The sequence below is a fragment of the Centroberyx gerrardi genome, chromosome 15 (assembly GCF_048128805.1).
Source record: "Centroberyx gerrardi isolate f3 chromosome 15, fCenGer3.hap1.cur.20231027, whole genome shotgun sequence".
NCBI lineage: Eukaryota > Metazoa > Chordata > Actinopteri > Beryciformes > Berycidae > Centroberyx > Centroberyx gerrardi.
Window position 1 is genome coordinate 17356589 of NC_136011.1, and position 19406 is coordinate 17375994.

The following is a 19406-nucleotide window of genomic DNA, read 5'->3' on the forward strand; positions in this document are numbered from 1 at the left end:
AGTATAATGGGTGATTAATAATTTGTGCAGGCTAGAAGAAATTTTGAATCTGATAGTGGGTCCCCAGACAAGTAGGATTTGCATCTAAGTAGGCTGAACATACTGTATATTTCAAGGAAAAGCAGCTTTTGGTCTGGCACCCATTTTTCCTCATTCTTACTGAGTTACAACAGCAACAAATGACTTTTGAGTTAAACAGGTGTTATAATATAATATATACTAGAGGGAAGTACAGAAAAACAGCAATATAATCCTTTAATGGTGAGTGCTGTCCTCAGATACCCGACTCTCCTTTAGGGTACAATTCTTCGTATTATCAGTCTGCCCATATTGACACAGACTATTAGCATAAAAAATTTCCGTCAAAAGCAGTTGTTTAAAGGTACACCTGCAGGGCTATTCTCTTACTGACTGACTGTATGTTGCTGCTGTCTCAAGATGCCTCTCTCCGGGTGTTTTAACCTTTCAAGCCGTCTAGAGACCCAGAAGAGCCTGTAGCTCCAGGCTCACACCTGCGCTCCGACTGAGAACCAGGACAACAACAGCAGCAGGGGCCCTCTGCAAACCAACACACACACACACACACACACATCACACAGACACACATCATACGTGTGCAGCAGACACTCACTGTACTTGTCCACACATTCTCTCACACACAAAAAAACAACAAAGCACACAATAATTCACCCAAATACTCGAATAAGCTGTGCAAGCTGTCGAGTTATGCACGCCAACATCAGACGAAAATTTAAGCGTGCATGTAATGACCATCAGAGCAGTCCTGGCTTCATGCTGCTGGGTGGGGGTCACCCTGATTTCTGCCTCGCCTGTGCCACCACACCACCATTACCACCACGATTCTTCTGTGCCCTGCAACAGTGTTTCCATGGCAGCCATGGAAGCAGAGAGGATTCTCTCCACTCAGTCCCACTGGAATTCTATCTACCAAAACCATTCTTTCTTTCTTCTCTCTTGGTTACTCTCCTTCCCTCTTTCTGTTTTCTATTTCCTCGCTTTCTAAGCTGGTATCCAGTGAAATCCTCCCTCCCGTGACAATGCACCTCCCCAGACAACGCGATCTCATAAAATGTTGTGAAATGAGCACAAAGTCTGAAGCGCAGATTACACGCTGTGGACACGAATTATGTGAAGATTGTGTTCCTCCACCGCAAATTGGATTTTTGTGACAATAACACGAATTGGACATGGCATTTACACCTAAAGGTTGACTAACGGTTATGTTTAGGAAAGTAAAACAACTTTGGTTGAGGTTAGGGAAAGGCTTTGGTCATGGTAAAAGAAGAAAAACCTGAGCTAAAATTTTAAACTTAACTCACAGTAGAAATCTTCTTGGTAGAAGCTAGGAATTGAACCCTGGTCGTTGGAATTGAAAGCAAACGCATATACCCATCCACCACCCTGACCATAACACCTTTACTTTCCGCTGTCCTATTTCAATGTCAGACTACTTCCTGTTTATAGCCTTGACTCCTTCATATAACCCTTTCATGGTGGGACACGTATTTCTCTGACTTTTTGTGCACGGAACATCTATTTGCATTTTAAGACTTTGTGCTTATTTAAAAAAAATGTCAGGGGATCAGGTTTTTGTAACTAACATCAGCATGAGGTGATAGAAGGGGAATGGTAGCACCTCATCTTTGACAATAAAATATCTGAGCATTACCGGCATATCAATTACAGAAAATTTGATGTCTATTAGTTAGCTTTATACTTTCAGATAATAAGATAGAAGTAATTAATTAATTGTTTTAGAGTAATTATTGCTCTGCAGGATGTTTAACTTTGGTTTGTGTAACAATCATTAGTAATTCATGATGCTTTGAGTGGCATAATTTAATAAGGGGCACAAATTGGGGCACAAGTATTTGTTTATCTCTATTTCCCTGCTTGTCTGTCTAACTGCCGTCTGTCTGCATACTTACTTGCTGGTAGACTTACTGTATCTCTACGGTTTAAAGTCGAGATGAAATGAAAAATGCATTTTTAACCCTTTTAGATCACATCCCCGGTCATATTGTGCACCTATTTAACAATATATGCCAAAAAAAATACAAAAAATCAATTTCTTTGTATTCTTATATCAAAATCCAATCATGTTTTCTTCCTGTAAAACAAAATATGCCGTGTGCTTACGTAAGTATGAACCAACCAATTTCAACCAATAATATCATGACATCCACCCATCAATCATTCTTCAACCTCTAGCTAGCCACACCGGTCATATAAAACCACACTTTACCGTTTCTGGGTCGTAGCTGACAGAGCAATATGGAGAGAGATAGGAAGAGATGTGTGTTTGGATATCAGTGGATATCAAAACTTTGTTTTCATTTCCAAAACAATGTCACTGAGGTCTAATTCATTCATCTCTACCTTGTCCTCCTCCTGATCTAACAACAGGTGAGGGAGGTGTGTGTGGAGCCAACAGTCCTCTGTAGCTCCGTTTCTCTCTAGCTCCGTATTGCGATAAACTCTAAGCCCCGCCCACAGTCCAATCAAATGCGAAGGATTTGATTTAAATCCCTCTTGTAACTGTACACCGCTCAAATATTCCGTTTCACTGGGAAATACATCACTGTACAGAAGCTAAAGACGCTCTAACGTCCGTTTCAGTGGGACTTTAACAATTTTTTCTATCTGCCAGCGCTCTCATTCCTACATACACACAGAAAAATAAAGGTGCGAACTGGAACTGAAAATGGTTCTTCGGAGTGATGCCATAGAAGAACCATTTCTGGTTCCACAAAGAAACTTTCAATAATTAATTGTTAGTTGGTTAGATGGTGGGCGATGGCATAAATGTGGAAAATAACCAAACCCATATATCGTGCAATTGCAAATGAGGCTATATAAGGTCAGATAAACAAAAACACAATGCAGGTGTCTAAGCAAGGGAGTGCAGAAATGGTTCTTTAAAGAGCCTTGGTCTGAAAGGTTCTTTGTGGGACCAGAAATAGTTCTATGGCATCACTCCGAGGGAGCTATTTTCGGTTCCAGTTCTCAACTTTATTTTTCTGTGTGTAGCTTGCTTTCTGCCCTTATGTCTATTTGTCTGTTGGTCCGCCTGTCTATCCATCAGTTCATCTGTCCATCATCCCCCTGTTCTTCATCACACCTCCTAAGATGCGAGGAGAGACGGCAACACGGTGCTGAGAGTGCACTCACTAGCTTCCCTGATTCTAAGAGCCCTTATCTCCAACTCTTCACAGCCTGTCCCTGCCTAATGACAGTGCTCCGCTCCACACACGCCGTCGTTGATTTACAATAATGAATCCAATTTGTTGTTCCTCTCAAGTGCTACAACTGTTTTACATCCTACACGCTGTATGTGCTGTAAATACTCTCCCCATGGATGGATAAATCTTTATTTCCGAGCTCATCCGTCCATATACTCAGCAGTACACACTCAGATCCGCAAATGTGCCTTTTCTCTCAAATTTTCCCCAAATCCACACTGAAGTCAAAAGGAGGCATTTGTAGTCACAACCTCTAAACTCTGGAACGACTTACCACTAGATATAAAGTCGACCAAGCCTGTATCATCTTTAAAGTCACCTTTCTTGATTTTCTACTACTATATTAGACTGAAAAAACGATATAAATTGTTTTCATTGTTCTCCTTTTCCCTGCTCTGTTTACTGTTGTACCATTTGAACTATCTAATAAAGGCAAAAAATAATTAAAAAAAACAAAAAACTATACCCATCCCCAGCTATAACTGTGATTAACCCTTGCCAAATGCAGAAAGGCACCAGTCTGATATCTGCTTAAGTTAATATTCAGCCGAATTTAGAGAAAATAGACATGTTTGAGGTGCAAATTGGAAGTACGCAGTCTGTATTTTAAAAAGCACAGAATTGATGACTTTGTGCAAGGAAGGTTCCTTTACATCACTTGATTTTAATCATGTTGAAAAATTACTTCCATGTATAAAATCCAGTAGATTTTTTTTGCAGGACTAATAGCTAGCGCTTGGTATTCTGAGCCAGATCCAACGTGAGCGGAGTAATCAAGAGAGAAAAGAGGCCAGTGCAACATACTGATGGCTTTGTTGTGGAATCACATACAGGGTCAAAGAGAGGCTGGGGTGAACTCACAGATCATTGTCTAGTCAAATGCAAAAAAAACAGTGTTAGCTCCCACAGCAGGAAACATTTTGTAGGTGAACTGAATTTCTTTGTGATAGCAGGTATGTATGCACGGGTATATAAATAGATACAAGCAGAACACACACAATCAGGACCCGTGGACACACATACACACACACACACACACACACACAAGGCAGACACAAAGGGCTAAAAGGGCACACTGCCACAGTCTTCCAAGCAACAAGTTTTATGATTTAAACACAAGAGAGTCCCCAGCAAAGCCGCCATTCTCTGCCTTCCGCACCAGTCATAATGTTTAACTTGGTGCCTGGTTCTCCAAGGAGTCAAACCTGTAACTTATCTCTCTCTGCCAAAACAAAATTCACTCACTGTGGACGGGGTGATTCCTGAGACTGAGCAGACTAGAGCCGAGTACACACACACACACACACACACATGCACGTACACACACACACATACACACACTTTTTCCTCCCTCTGACTGATTAGAAAGAAGACCATTTGCTCACTCCCAGGGGAAGGAAGGGCTTTTATACAGCGCAGCTATCACTCCATAACAAGGGCCGTTCTCAAAAGTCTCCAGAACACTGCTGCTGTGGCTTAATTTGTTTTCTATGATACCATGATAATAGTGTTGTTTTCACTCACGCGTGTGTGTGAATATTGATGCCCATGCATTGTTAAACATTTGCACTCAGCTTTCAGTCATGTTCCATCTCAGGAGCATGTTGAGGTGAAAGATGTTACAGTAGTAAAAAAAACTGCATCTCTCTTCCCTAATCAAACATCGTGTGCACATACATGAATCACTAAGTGTAGGTTAGAACGTGTCGTTGTTTGTGGACTTTATGTGTGGGCATGTGTGTGTGTATGGACTTGAGGATCCTAACATTCAGCAGATGAACCTCTTAGCGCTGGATTCAGCCCCATCTCGCCAAAAACCAATAGCCGTGCTGAGAAGTAAGCAGACCTAAAACCCTGGCAGAGAGACTTTTAATCTTAATGGACAGATTCAGTCATGCCTCGGCTGGCGGATGGTGGGAAATGAATATCTCCCATCACGTTAATTACGACTTGTGCTTTCATTTTTATCTTTAGTCCACATTAGCTGGGAGAGACAGAGTGTAAATGTAATTTAATGGGGATCATAGGGAGAAAGGAAATGTCAATCTGCAATGCATATTAGATGCATATAATGCATACAAGTATGGACTGGTAGGCATCTATATGCATCTAATGCATGTATGCATTAGATGCATATAGATGCCTACCAGCATAAGGTCAAAATATAGGAAACATAGGAACAACTTGAAGTGTTGCCATGGTGAAGGGCCCATTTCTGCATTGTAATCTATGTAACGACTCCAATGGTTTGGTGAATTCCCATCACTACTGAAATAATGATTCAGAAATGTCACCTTCAACTTATTATGCATTTACTTCCTGATGGGAGCTGTGACATCCAGGATGACAACAATACACCAATCCACAAAGCAAGTGGTCGCCCAGTTTTTAATGTTTGAAAAGTATTATAACAGAATCCAGTCATATGCCAAAGCATTCGCAATCATTAGCTATGATCCCAAACGAGTTTCTGGAATGACGTCTGAGGCTGCTTCTTCCACCGCCATCGTTAAGATGGAGCGCACAGATAATCACTCTGAATGATTACATTAGTAGTGATTGGCACAGTGACCTCACTCTCTGGGAGAGGAGTGGTCCAAAAACCACACCAGAAACGCCCACGCTATTCCAGAGCAGCCATCACCGAGCAATATGCTGCCGTGCGAATTTTGTTTGTACCATATCCCATGTTTCTGGTTTGTGTCATGTTGTATCATCATACTGAGTTAAACTGTGTCTTCCAGAAATGTTATGCAGTGCAGTGCAGTGCAGTAGTCTCATGTGCTGCACCATTTTGAATTGAGTCATGTCCAGGCCTTCTTAACACAGTGGCATTTTGCTGCTGTAGAGAACAAGTACTTTCAACAGAAGGCCACTATCCTTCTAACTTGTCTGTCTCGGGGCAAAACTACCAATTTTGTCTCTCTTCCCTTGAGGTGGCTCTCTCATTTTGCTGTCACTGCTGTACTGTATTTGTCACCTCTCCATTTTGTCTCTCACTCTCACTGTTATGCATTCTGCCACTGTCTTGCCAGTAAGTGTCATGTGAAATTGAGGTGAGATGCGGTATGGATTTGATGTATCGGGGTAACACAAGCAAGGCGTCACACATGTATGCAACCGTTCACAGGAGGGGAGGGAGGGGGAACTAATATCCCTGTGTTGTTCTTGATTGGATTGGCTGTATTCAAGTCACAGAACCAACATCATTTCTCCAAATAAGTAATTACACATAATGGCTCCTAATTGTTTCTGTGAATTGTTTTTGAAATAAATGACAGACTGGAATAAAGTCTTCATTATCACAGTTAGCAATAATGTCATCATGTTATGAGTTACCTGGAGGGGGGGGGGGTACTTTATGAAGGGGCTCCGCTGAGTCCACATTAGCAGGTTCAACATCTAAATTCTGCCAAGGCTTAATTACTCATGCATATGACTTATGAGACAATGCAAATGTAAATTGAAATTACACTGATATATCCTCCTACGTGCTTCCACACCCAGACCAAATTAAATTGGTTGATTGGATGCTGACCCCCCCCCCCCCCCACCCCCACTCTCTATGCCCCCCTCCTCTTCTTGCTGTATCTGTCTCTCTCTATCTATCGCTCTTTCGCTTTTCTCTCTCTGACACAACCATCCACACTTCATTATGCAGTCGCAGGGATTTCCACTGGTGGCTGTCACATCTAACATGTGCCAGCTGACTTCCTAGCTTCATTCTCCTGTAGCGACGCCCATTACAAGAAAGACGACCACCCTCAGCGACGGTGCCAGAGACACCGTTAGGCTGTAAACACACTTCTGACCATGTAGACAATTGCATCATTTGTTCCATACAGAGCTTTTATTAAGCGGTTACCTCACTGACAAAGCACTGAGGTGCGCTTCATGCTCTTTCCCTCCAGAGGGCTGAAGGCATCAGTGGGTGGGAGGCAGGTGGGTGGGGTGGCGGGCAAAGGAGCATACAAAAGAAGAGAGAGACACTCTGCAACCTGTGGGAAGGGGAAGATTTTATCCCCCGAGAGATGGCTCATCTCACCGTGGGGACCTGTTGCCATGGCAACGGTGCCGAGAGGTCCGTCAGGTTGGTCAGAGGTAGGGGATCGAGAGACAGGAGAGGGGTCAGCCAGGGGCACGCAGCCTTCCCAGCACCCATTCCTCCACACCCCAACTCGCCCCACCTCGCTCACCTCTGCGGGCCCGAGGGACCCGCTGCCCTTCATACACACCTGGTTCACACATAGATTGCAGCCCCAACCAGCCAGCCAGCCACTGAATGGAGAAAAATCAATCAGCTAACTGCGTATGGAATTGATTACCAGGTCAATAGTGATTACACTGAATGATAGTATTTATGTAGTGCCAACTGGGGCCTGTCAATCAAAGAGAGAAAAGAGAGGAAGACCTTCACCTACTTTCATTTATTTCAAGTGCATTTATGTGTACGTACTCTCATCCTTCAGATCTCATCTCGCTTTGTATCTTTTTATTATTCTATCCAAAGCCACATTTCCCATTTCCTGCCTCTCATAAACACACATCTCTCATCCTAACACACTCTCTCATAGCACACAAGTTCTCGAGTGTGCGCGGTCCACCATCTGGCCTCCCCTGTCTCAATCTCCTCGCGTTACTCTATTAGGCCAACTATTCATTCAAATCACCAGTCTGATAGACCTCCTACTCACCTACTGATAGCTGAAGCTGAAGTTTTGACACATGAAAGAGCAGAGGCGGTCAACCTTGCCATTCAGCTCGCCAGAGGTCTAGTGAGGCACTTAACCAGAGTGGTGTGAAAACGCACACCGGCGATGGGCAGTGCTTCATCTCGACCGAGGAACAATGCTATCAGCGTGTTCCATGCTCCCATTCATACTGTGACAGCGTGATCCCTCTCTCTGAGTCGACCGGGGACTGATAACTCACAGGCAGATGGGCCCCTCGTCCTGCGCACCTAGTCAACAGATTCCACTGGTTGTGTGCGTGTGTGTATGTGAGTGTGTGTGAGTGTAGCATGGTGCGTGTGAACAGGTGTTCCTATCTAGAATCCCAGGTCTGACACCTCAAAACATACAATTATGCACAGACTCGTGCGAGTACACAGAAGGCTAGTCATGTGTCTGCGGAGACTCACTCTTGACAGTGGCAGTCCTGGTGCAGTTGTAGAGAATAGCCAGCTCTCCAAACACCTTTCCCGGCCCCATGGTGCACAGCTTCAGGCTCTCCTTCGTCACCTCCACCTTCCCATCTGAAACACACATGCACAGAAACACAAGTTTGCCATTAAGCATGATGCTATTACAGTTGCACATTTATTTCCCTAGCAGAGTTCTCCTCGGCTATATTCAATATGAGCAGCAAACAAAGTTTCTGTGATGAAATGGAGTGGATGATAGGTGCCTGAGGGCGTTTGCTTCATTTTGGGGGCACCTTGCCAGAGTAGTCTTGACTCACTGGACTAGAAAAAATAAGATTATTTTGTAATGTGGAGCTTCCAAGGGATACTGGCCTCCTACAAAGTCCTCCTGTTAAATGGCATTGCTATCAACATTATAAGCTCCTACTTAAATCCTCAAAGGGGAACACCTCTTAATTCACAGAGCCACGTTATTCCTACAGATTAGGACTGTAAAATCAATACACTGCACATGAAAATCAGCTTACTTTAACAGCTACAACCCAGGCAGAGACAATGAATTGGAAATTGACTTAGATGTAGATCATGTATAAGATTACCCTGGCCATTTTCACAGTCACGGTTTCCATTTTTTCCAATTCATGTCCAAAGCAGCTCTGCATTAATGACATCACACAGACGGGGAGAGACAAACTCCCATTTCTGGCATAGGAAGAGCAATATTTAGGGAATAACATATGTGGGTGCTTAAATTTCACAGTCACCTTTTCACCATATGTGATCTGATTAATCTAATATATTCCCAGAGCGTCGTGTCTTTGCTAACAAAACCAAATGCTAAAAAAATTCTCTTGAGCAAGAACATTCAATTTATTCTCCCTTTACAGAGTAAGAGAAGCTCTTTGCCGCTGTGACAGGGGGGCGACTGCTGCCACTGTGTTCAGACAAGCCTCCTATATGCTTCCCTGGAAACTCAGCACTCCAGCGGGACTGTAACTCTGATTCAGAAAGAGAGAAAACTCGGGGAAAAATAACAACTCGAGGAAAAATAACAACAGTTAAAGTGAGCTCTAGGTGCCCGATGAAAATATGGGAAAATGATAAGAGCAGAAGGTGAGTCATACTTGGAGGAAACTTTAAGACACTTTATCTTGATAGAGAGAGCGAAAAAATAAAAAAAGATTCTACTAGGTTGATAGACAAATACCCCACCATGCCTCAGGACCAATATCTTTGTCACTTTTTCCACTTTGTAGCACTTTCCACTTTGTTGGAACTGTAGTTCATCATGTTGGTGCCACTGTAAACAATATAACTTCCATTAACATTCAGCATGAAACTGAAGTGTATGAACAGAAATATTTTATTGTAGCTCTTGTATCCGTCACCATCTCAGTGTCTACCTCCCTAATGTTTTCACTGCCCCTGTTCAACAATCTTTTTGTGTTACAGCCTTCCTGTAACACTCTCCTCTCTCTCCAAACAAATGGAAGAACAGCTGGAAAATAAAAAAAACAAAACAAAATGTTCAGCCAAAAAAAGCTACATTAATTCTTTGACATGGAGTTGCTGTGTAACTTTAGCAGTATAACTTTTCACAATACCCATAAGCAGTTTCTTAGTTAGTTAAAACCACATTACATCTCAATTTCACTTTCCATTCATGGCTCTGCTTGTACAGTAACTAATATCTAATGAGGAAGTAATACATAATGCAAAATAATTTGATTTATCTTTGATTAACACTGGAACATCTTATTCACAAAATTTGGATTTCTTTTGTACAGAAGCAAAGCATGCTTCTCTTTTGTTAATGGAAAAAAATAACATTGTATAAAATCCACAAAGATATCTCCATTTGATTATGGAGACATTTTGTATTTTCATGCAGTCCCCTCTACTTTGACACAGTCTCTTGCATTTTACTACAGGAGATGAATTTCACACTCCCCATTGTTATTTATATTAGAGAGATGGCTGGTCTTCACTAACAATGAGAAAGGAAATGCACTGTATTATATTTATTCCATTTATCTATATTTTTGAAGCTACCTTTCTATTTCACATCTCTACCTTCTCTCAAAGCCAGTAATTATGGTACCAGATCACAGAGCTGGTTAGTTTTAAAAACTCCACGCATAAAATCTGAACTTGGTAAGGCCAGGTCTGGTACTCTACATGCATCATAAAACACACTGCAAAGCACTTTGAAATTAGATTTTTTTTTGTCCCTCTAAATGAGTTTAGAACAATGTATGTTGCTGACTGATTGACAACTAGAATGTGTGACTGAATTGTTTTGTGTATTTTCATGTGTCTTTTGAAAAGGCCAGATCTCAATCTCAATGAGAGTACCTGATTAAATAAAGGATAAATTAATTGAAAAATATGAAACTTATTTGTGAAGAATAGTCAAAGGTACCCAGTTGTTTGTGGAGGGCAACAAAGACAAAGAAGAAATGGAAAGTTAAAGTGTGAGTCCTTGCAGTGATGTAAAGATACAGCTGAACACCTCCACCTACATCCCTGCATCAAGTGGTTCAGCAAATTTCACTATGCAGGTGAATTGATGCCCTATTCAAAAGGAACGCACGACACAGAAGTCCTCTAAAGTGCAATAAAGGCCAGTCTGTGATTTAACAGCAGCAGTGTCGTGTGGCTGGGTTCATGTAAGGACAAAGACTGCCATACATCAGGTAGCTAATACTACAGGCTCGGTAATGCACAAAGCTAATAACTAATTTCCTGTGGGGAGCTGTCCAATTCATTTTTCAAGTCCAAGAGTATAATGCTTGCTTTGGACAGCTTACTGGTTTCAGGCTGTGTGGGAACCGCAAGGATTGCTTTATTATTAGCTAATCCAATTATTGGAATTCCACAAATGGTATTTTTTCAGAGGCTGTCATCCAGAGGTTCATAAACACAAATGCACCGCATGCACACACATACACACACACACGCACACGCACACACACACACACACACACACACACACAGATACAAATATACATAGCCCAACTGTCATTTCCCATTTTGGTGGGTCGCATAACCTGCTTTATTACACTTGACACAATAGTCAAGTGAAACATAAAACATGAATGGGAAATGGTGATGCAAATAGTTCCAACTTCACATGTAAAAATAACCTCTCACATGCAAGTGCTATTCAAAACTTATTCAAATGAAAGGACCAAAGGCAAACATATTCCCTCTTGCTGGCCAGTCGATCTGATAGACATGCAAAGGTAAATTTACATTTCACTAAGCCATTTATCAATAACTGCAGTCCCTGTTGTCAGAGGGGCAATAAAAAATTCGATACGAGGGAGAAATGAAAATGCAAAATACCATAAAACCCTGTATTTGTAATGTTGACTGCCATTAGGCTTTCCACTGTTGCTGTATCGCAGCATGTGCTGTTCCCCTGGGCAGTGTAGCTCTGTTAATGTGGTTGATCATTTGAATGCACACAGTACGGTGTTCTACATAGCAGGACATCGGGGCAAACCTCGGAGCAGACGTCCCTCTGGTTCAAGATCAGATGTGGTTCTGGTTGCATTCCAAATCAAGATGCTGTTTTTTTGGCTCGACTTTATCTCACGCTGTGGCGAAGACTTTACTTAACTTAAATGTGTGACTGATAGTGATTTCCAATATGTGACGTTGCTTAATGATAGATTATAATGCCCCCATTGGTGATATTGTTTGCGCCAAGCTGTGATATTGATTGCTGAGTAATTGACGTGATTTCTGATTGATCTTAGCCAGTGACCTTTGACCTATGGTATTCAAGTCTCCTGTAAGTCTAACGACCGAAACACTGCGTGTATCTTTAAAGGCATACTGAGTAAAATTTTGCTGCTTGTGGCTTGTAAACACAACTTTCAAAGTTGACCCCTCCTCCCTGCGGTTACCAGAACGGTAAAACCCAGTAAAAAAAAAAGTACAGCGAGGCAAAACGCCAAGCAGACAAGGCTTGTCCCAAAACAAGAGTGAATCTGTTGGCTTTCACCCGTTGGAGAGGAGTATTGAAGGAGAGTTGGCCTGTTTTCTGTTGGAAAGGTAGTTAGCTTAGCTATCAGCTTGTCTACTACAATGAAGCTACGCTAACAGTAGCTAGCTGCCAGCTCACGATACACACTGACCAGTTGCTCTGTGTTAGAGTTCGGGACAGCTACCGTAGTCAGCGAGGCTTTTAGATATAAAACGATTTAGCAGTGGTTTTGGCTGCAGATGGACACACCGGCTTCCAAAAGGTTGACGCCCAGAAAAGTCCCGAACATTCAGAAATTAGAAAATCCAGGCAGAAGGCAGGGTCTCTGCAGACACACATTATCACAGACTACCAATGGGCTATAAGTAATGATTGAGTTGGATCATTTTTGGATGAGTTTATTCTATTTCAAGGGAAAATCCTGCTCAGTATGCCTTTAATAAAGTGACTACAAGTGAGGAGACACTGTGCAGGAATTTATCACTTTTTAGACTTAACAGATTAAAAGATGTGTGAATGTGCTCCATCTAACACTCCAACAGGAGTAATTTATATAAGCCAAGTACTTTGAGATCTACAAGGATATCTGACCAGATTATCAGCTCTTTTCTGTTCAGTCATCTATCTCTTAGACAAAAATGTAACACTTGAAATTCAACATGATTAAAGAAGCAGAAGAATATAACAGATAAGGGAGGGTTTGTAATGAGGCCACTTATTGTGTTGCTTGAAGCAAAATGTGACATAAGTTTTCTATTACCCCCAAACTAAATTTAGGAAAACAACATCAGCTCATTTCCTGAGTGTGGTGACTTCCATTGAGGCTATTAGGCTATGTCTATAAATAAAGCTGAGTTTCAGGGGTCAGGCGCAGGCTACAGTGTGATTCTTCTTCCATTGTCTGTTTTTATGCACAAAATGGATGGAAAGAAACAGGATGTGGGGGAGTACAAATCCCATAGAGGATAACATACAACCACCATCCTGACTCGCTAAGCCTCGTTCTTCCGCCACTGCTCAGGGGTCAGATTACCCAATACCCAATGCTCTCCTTGTCCATTAGGGACATGGAGTAACACTGATACTGGATCAAAGGTAACATCTGTCTCATCCCATTCCCACCGGCCAAAAGCAAGGTCATTCCCAGTGAAGGTTATGGGTGGTAGAACGCTCAAACGGCCCACTTGATTCTGACTTCAGATCGGCTATTACATTTTCCTCAAACAGTTGTGATTAGGATGAAGGAGGGAGGCAAATGGCCTAAGACCAGCCCATTTGCATGTGAGAGCTTGATTGGTTTTCTGGAGGAAAAGCCATGGGAGAAAGAAAGCGGAGGCTGAACAGCTCTTCTGGTCGAGCGTGGGATCTATTCAAGAGGGACTGAAATGGGTTCAGAAGATTCAGAGGGGTTTAAAATTTACCATCTGTTTTCTTTTAAAAGGCACTGTGGTTCTAAAGATCTCATAAATTAAAATTCATTCTAAGGTTTGAGTAAAATAGCCCTGAAATGGCAGCCGTTACTCATGTTTTCCCCTAATTTTGTTCTTCAAACAAACACAATGTGACATTTCAAAAAACCCAAGAGAGTCAAGAGTGCATCATTTTTCATATCTACCCAGTTATTAATGAGAAAAACACATCAATACATTGAGGTGACATCAGAGAATGGAAATTTTGGAAATGCATTTCAAGATGAATGTACCTGAGCTGATGATGTCAATTTTGAGTCAAATCTTCTATGATTATGGGTTTGAGGCTAATTAATTGCAATCATGGATGGACCTTACTGAATTAATCAAATAAAAAAAATGGTAATTCCTCCTGACCACAGAACTGTGACCATGTTCAATAATGAAGACTGTTTGTTTTGCCACAGTGTTTAAGCACAAGTCATGCATTACTTTGCCTCCAATTAAGGACAAAACAACCTTAGAGTATAAGAAAATATGGAAATAAGCTAAAGCCAGGAGCATGAACAGAGAGAGAGAGAGAGAGAGAGAGAGAGAGGAGATAGAACAAGACAGGGAGCGAGAAACAGCGAGAGAGAAATGAGAAAGAGGGAAGAAGGCGAGAGAAGAGCAATGAGAAGCAGAAGCAGGCAGAAATGAAGAGACGGACGGTGGTAATAAGAGGAGAGGGAGAGCAGAGGTAAAAGAGGAGGAAGATGTTCGGGCACCTGAGTCTACGCGAAATGAGCACTGACACCTTCCCGAAACATCATGTCATTTGAGATGGGAGCACTTCTCATCTTTTTGAATGAGTTCGACCCGGCGCGCAGTCCTTGCCTGCCCAGCGGCGCTGTAGAGAATTATGCTGCAGTTCTCAACAAGTGGTAGATGAGTCCTAAGACACTGGTGCGCTGTGAAGGAGACATGTAGGGCGGCCTGTTTCATCCTTTTTGCATCACTCTACCTTAGAGAGAGGGATTCAGGCAAGAACACAGCACCGTATGTCTTCTGTTAAACCCTTTCAACGTCACGCTGTGGGTTACTCTCTCTCTCAGTGGGAGGATTGGGATATGTGAGGTGAGGCACGACAGTTAAATTCCCCTGTCTGGACCCCCTGCCCCATCTCCGTTTTCATTAAAGCACTATAATGGGCCTGTTCCATCGGCGCTTCTCTCCTAGTCATCAAACTCCGATTATGGCTCCTGTGTTGACAAGCTGATTGAGTAGGGGGCAGCGAAAATGTTCATTTTGTATTCACAGACCAAATCACAGCGTTGTAATTAGCAGTTAGCATTGATGCCATGTGCGAATAGCTTTTCTTTTTTTTTCCTTTTTTCGTTTTTTTTTTTTTCATTTATTCAGACCAGATGTAATTAGAGAGCTTCAGCGTTAGAGCACAGATTAATGTGGCATCTAAAGTACTACAATAACAGGCCGCTCTCATTTCCGTAGCCCGCTCTCATTTCAGTAGCCTGCTGTATCACCACTCACATATCAGCGGGCTTCATTTACAGGGAGAGACTTGAATCCACTGTCAGTCTTGTCACATTGCGGGGGTCATGCACACACACATTTGCACACACACCTACATGCACACACATACACACACACACACACAATGTACTCCTGTATGGATTTGCATGTGGATTTCCATTGCACAGAAAGAGAGAGGATTCATATGCAGACATGAAGGAGAGTATTTGACAGTTGCCATCAAAGTCCAACAAGAGATCAAAGAGATGGATTTTAAGTCAGAAGACACAAGGATGTGGTGAGAGAAGAGAAATTTAAAAGAAGCGTATCTCAAAGTAAGCATTGACTCCAGTGAAATGCTTTACTAATGGGGCCGTGCCATTTTCACTGTGTTCAGGTCTGCTATTCAGATGTGGTTTCTAGGTTTCTGTGTAAGTATGTAGGTTAATAATAAAAGCCAAAAACACCGTCAGACATTCTCACTGTTCTCAGATAAAAGTAATGTTTTACAGCCACAACTTCAAAGCGTAAAAAAATAAAGTGTGTGTGTATGTTTGTGTGTGTGTGTGTGTGTGTGTGTGTGTGTGTGTGTGTGTGTGTGTGTATGTGTGACTGTGGGTGCCATGCATGTTAGGATGTATGCATGTGTGTGGGATTTGAACTACTATCATTTTCCATTTTTGTGCAGACATTGTACATTGTCTATGTCCTTCGGTCATTGAGTGTGTGTGTGTGTGTGTGTGTGTGTGTGTGTGTGTGTGTGTGTGTGTGTGTGTGTGTGTGTGTGCGTGCGTGTGTGTGTGTGTGTGTGTGTGTGTGTGACTAGGGGTGAAGAGAGGGATTTGTCAGTCACTGTAGCGGAGCAGATTACTTGTGCCCTATCTTGTATCCCCACTCTGAACCTCGGCAAACAGAGAGCTTATCCAGTCACAGCAGACTCTCAGCATTACTCCAACTCTATAGCCAATAACCCCCCCCCCCCCCCACACACACACACACACACACACACACACACACACGCACACAGAGTACAGTACAGTACAGCTTATACCTCAAGTTAACGCAAAGAATGGATTTTCAAATATTTGCATAATATACAGGCTAATATGACACTTGTGGTCTCTTTCTGTCTGTCTCTGCCTTTCTTCCTTCCTCCTCCCCTCCCTTTATTTCATACACACACACACACACACACACACACACTGCTTTCACCTTCTTTCCAGATGAGGAATTCTCAAAAGCAGGTTTAGTCACAATGAGGATAAAGGCTCGGGGATCATTCACAAATTACTCATTAATTCTCTCTCTAAGGCATATGCATCTACCCCTTTAGACTGGAAACAGGCTCAATTCTTACTCTGGGGTTGCAGGAAAACCATAGGCCATCTCATACTACAGGGAGGAAGAGAAAAGAGGGAGAAAGGGAGTGAATAGCAAAGAAAGGGAGAGAATAAAGAGGGGGAAAGTATACAGAAAAGCTGAGCTGGACAGATGGGTGAAGAGTCAGGACAGACAGGAGTCAAAGCTGGTAAAATGGGAGAGGGAGTGATGGAGGGAAAGGTGCAGGCCTCTGGTCCCTTGTTAATTAGAGTATATTGGATTTGATAACCTGCAACAAACGTGTGTGTGAGTGTGTGTGTGTGTGTGTCTGTGAGAGAGAGAAGGGGAAAGAGTTCGAGACAGAGAAGGGAAATGAGAAGAGACAGAAGCCAGAGTGAGAGCACTTTCACTTTGTGTTGAGGGCGGACGGCGCCCTGCTCAGCACAGGTGAGATTATTAGTCTGCACATCACGCATACACACTATTTGCACATAAATGGCGTATTAGCCGAAGTTATAGACTTCTTGCCAGAAGTGTTAGACCATTAGGCTACTGTATGTTAGCAGATGCATGTGAATGTTTACCCCCTTCTACAAAATCAATAATCTTCCTGAATTGAGTGTGGGCTATAGAAAACTCCATTCCCTGCTTTTACTTGCTCTCCCATATGCTTTCTTCTCTTTTCACAGCATCTCATGAATGAAAAGCCATTTCCGATGTAGCGCAGATCCTATACGCTTTGCATTCGGTAAATTCACTGTCACATTCTCAGCTATAAATTAGAAATCAAATTACAAAACAGCATGAAATAGATATATAATAGATATTTCCTGCCGTCTCTTTCACAACAATCTATTTTTCATACCTGGAGATTGTATCAACAATCCCGTCAGTCAAGCGAAGAAAATGCACACCACAAGCAAACACACACACACACACACACACACACACACATACCTTCAGGAAGGTGCAAGTAAATTAACATATCTCTCTCTGTGACATTTTGAGACAGCCACACAGCCTAGAAAAATGGCATTACACACTTAACACTTTCATTTGACAACAATGAGTGAGTTTGTCAACACAGCTTCTACTTCATTATGTGGAGGAAGGAGGGAAAGGGGGGGTGTTTGGTGTCTACCACAGGTAAGTGGACAGATACAGGGCTACCACATGATCCTGACAGCTCCTTCTGAAGTGTGTGTGTGTGTGTGTGTGTGTGTGTGTGTGTGTGTGTGTGTGTGTGTGTGTGTGAGAGAGAGAAAAGCATTGAGAGTGTTTAAATGTCATTCCAATTACAGACCCCTCACCTTGGCCCCAGAGGACTCCTTATTACACCTCCACTGAGAGCCTCATTAGGGATATCATGGAGAGCCCATGGCCCTGGAGAGGCCAACTATATGTGACTCGGGGTCCCATGGTAGTAATGGTGTTGCGTTCCAACTTACATGTTGCTGAACACACATACATACACACACACAGAGAGACACACAAACACACACACACACACAGTGGTTCTTCCATTCAATTTTAGTCCCAAGTAGTTGAAATTGAGTTGCCTGACATGCCTTCTCAGCAGAGGGGGGTGATTCTCAGCTCCAGCAGTGGGTTAAGGCTCATTATTAACCTACATTTGGTTGCTGTTCAGTGCTGTCAAAATATGCAGCAGTTGTTGTGTCACTGTTTGGCTATATGTGGTATTCTCATGGGCCTATCAAACTAAAATGTGTGAGCCTCAACATTTTACTTTGCCGAGCCTTCTACCCAGGATGCTACTTTGACAGCAGCAGCAACAATTTGAGATCTGCATTAGTTAAGTTGCCAGGCAACAATGAAGTGCAACGGGTTTGTGCACTGATGTTTCCGTAATGCATATATTTGCTATTTCCATATCATCTTATTAATATGCAAATGTATCATAATAATAACCATAATGATCCATCACTTGCTGGTTTAGTGGATATCTGTTCTAACAGCTTGAGAGGACGCGCTTTCTGAAAATTGAAACCATGCTGTTGAGGAAGATGTGGAAAATTCTCATGATTACAGAGAAATCTATACGTTGAAGCATAATGCATAATGACTTACAATTTCTTTATTAGTAGTAGTAGTAATAGTAGTAGTTATAGCAGTAATGGCAATAGTAGTAATAGTGCTAATGGTAATAGTAGTAGTAGTAGTAGCAGTAGTAGTAGCAGTAGTAGTAGCAGTAGTAGTAGTAGTAGTAGTACTAGTAGATAGAGTCCTTCTAATTTGCTTCTTATATTCTGTCTCTTACCTCTTATGACACTGGGTCACACTCAGGTGGCCGTATTGATTACATCTCTCAGCTTAGCTCAAGATGACAGAGGAGCCCATCTCCTTCACCCTGCCTCATTGGCCAGTGAGCAGTGAGCATCTCTCTGAAGACCAACCAATCCCACTGGGAGAAGATGAGTCCTTCAAACCGTAACAGCTGTCGGAATCTCAGAGAGAGGCATTCATTCATATTGTCTCTCACTGATTTTTGGTGGTCAGTTGGTCAGCTTATCATTTGGTTGGCTGGTGGATTGTTTGTTTGTCATTTGGTCAGTTAATTTTTTGGTGGGTTAGTTAGTTGGTTGGTTATTTGGTTGGTAGTTGGGTGAAGCGCTGAGATATTTCTTATTAGGAAGAAGAAGCTTATTCCCTGCTAATTCTAAAGGCAAACAAGATAGTAAATGCTGAAGAGCTCGGGATTTCAACCCAGTCTATTTGAGTGTAAGGTTTAATAACTCAGCCTGCAA

The 19406-nt window shown here is 42.3% G+C and overlaps 1 protein-coding gene across 1 annotated transcript in view; it reads right to left on the reverse strand.

The window, feature by feature from the left end:
• The window catches only part of LOC139929221 (cGMP-dependent protein kinase 1), a 73754-nt gene that overhangs the window by 40563 nt on the left and 13785 nt on the right, over positions 1–19406 (reverse strand). Inside the window, exon 3 of the mRNA XM_071922059.2 lies at positions 8404–8517. Within this exon, the coding sequence (XP_071778160.1) occupies positions 8404–8517 (114 nt within the window). The remainder of the gene's footprint in view (positions 1–8403; positions 8518–19406) is intronic.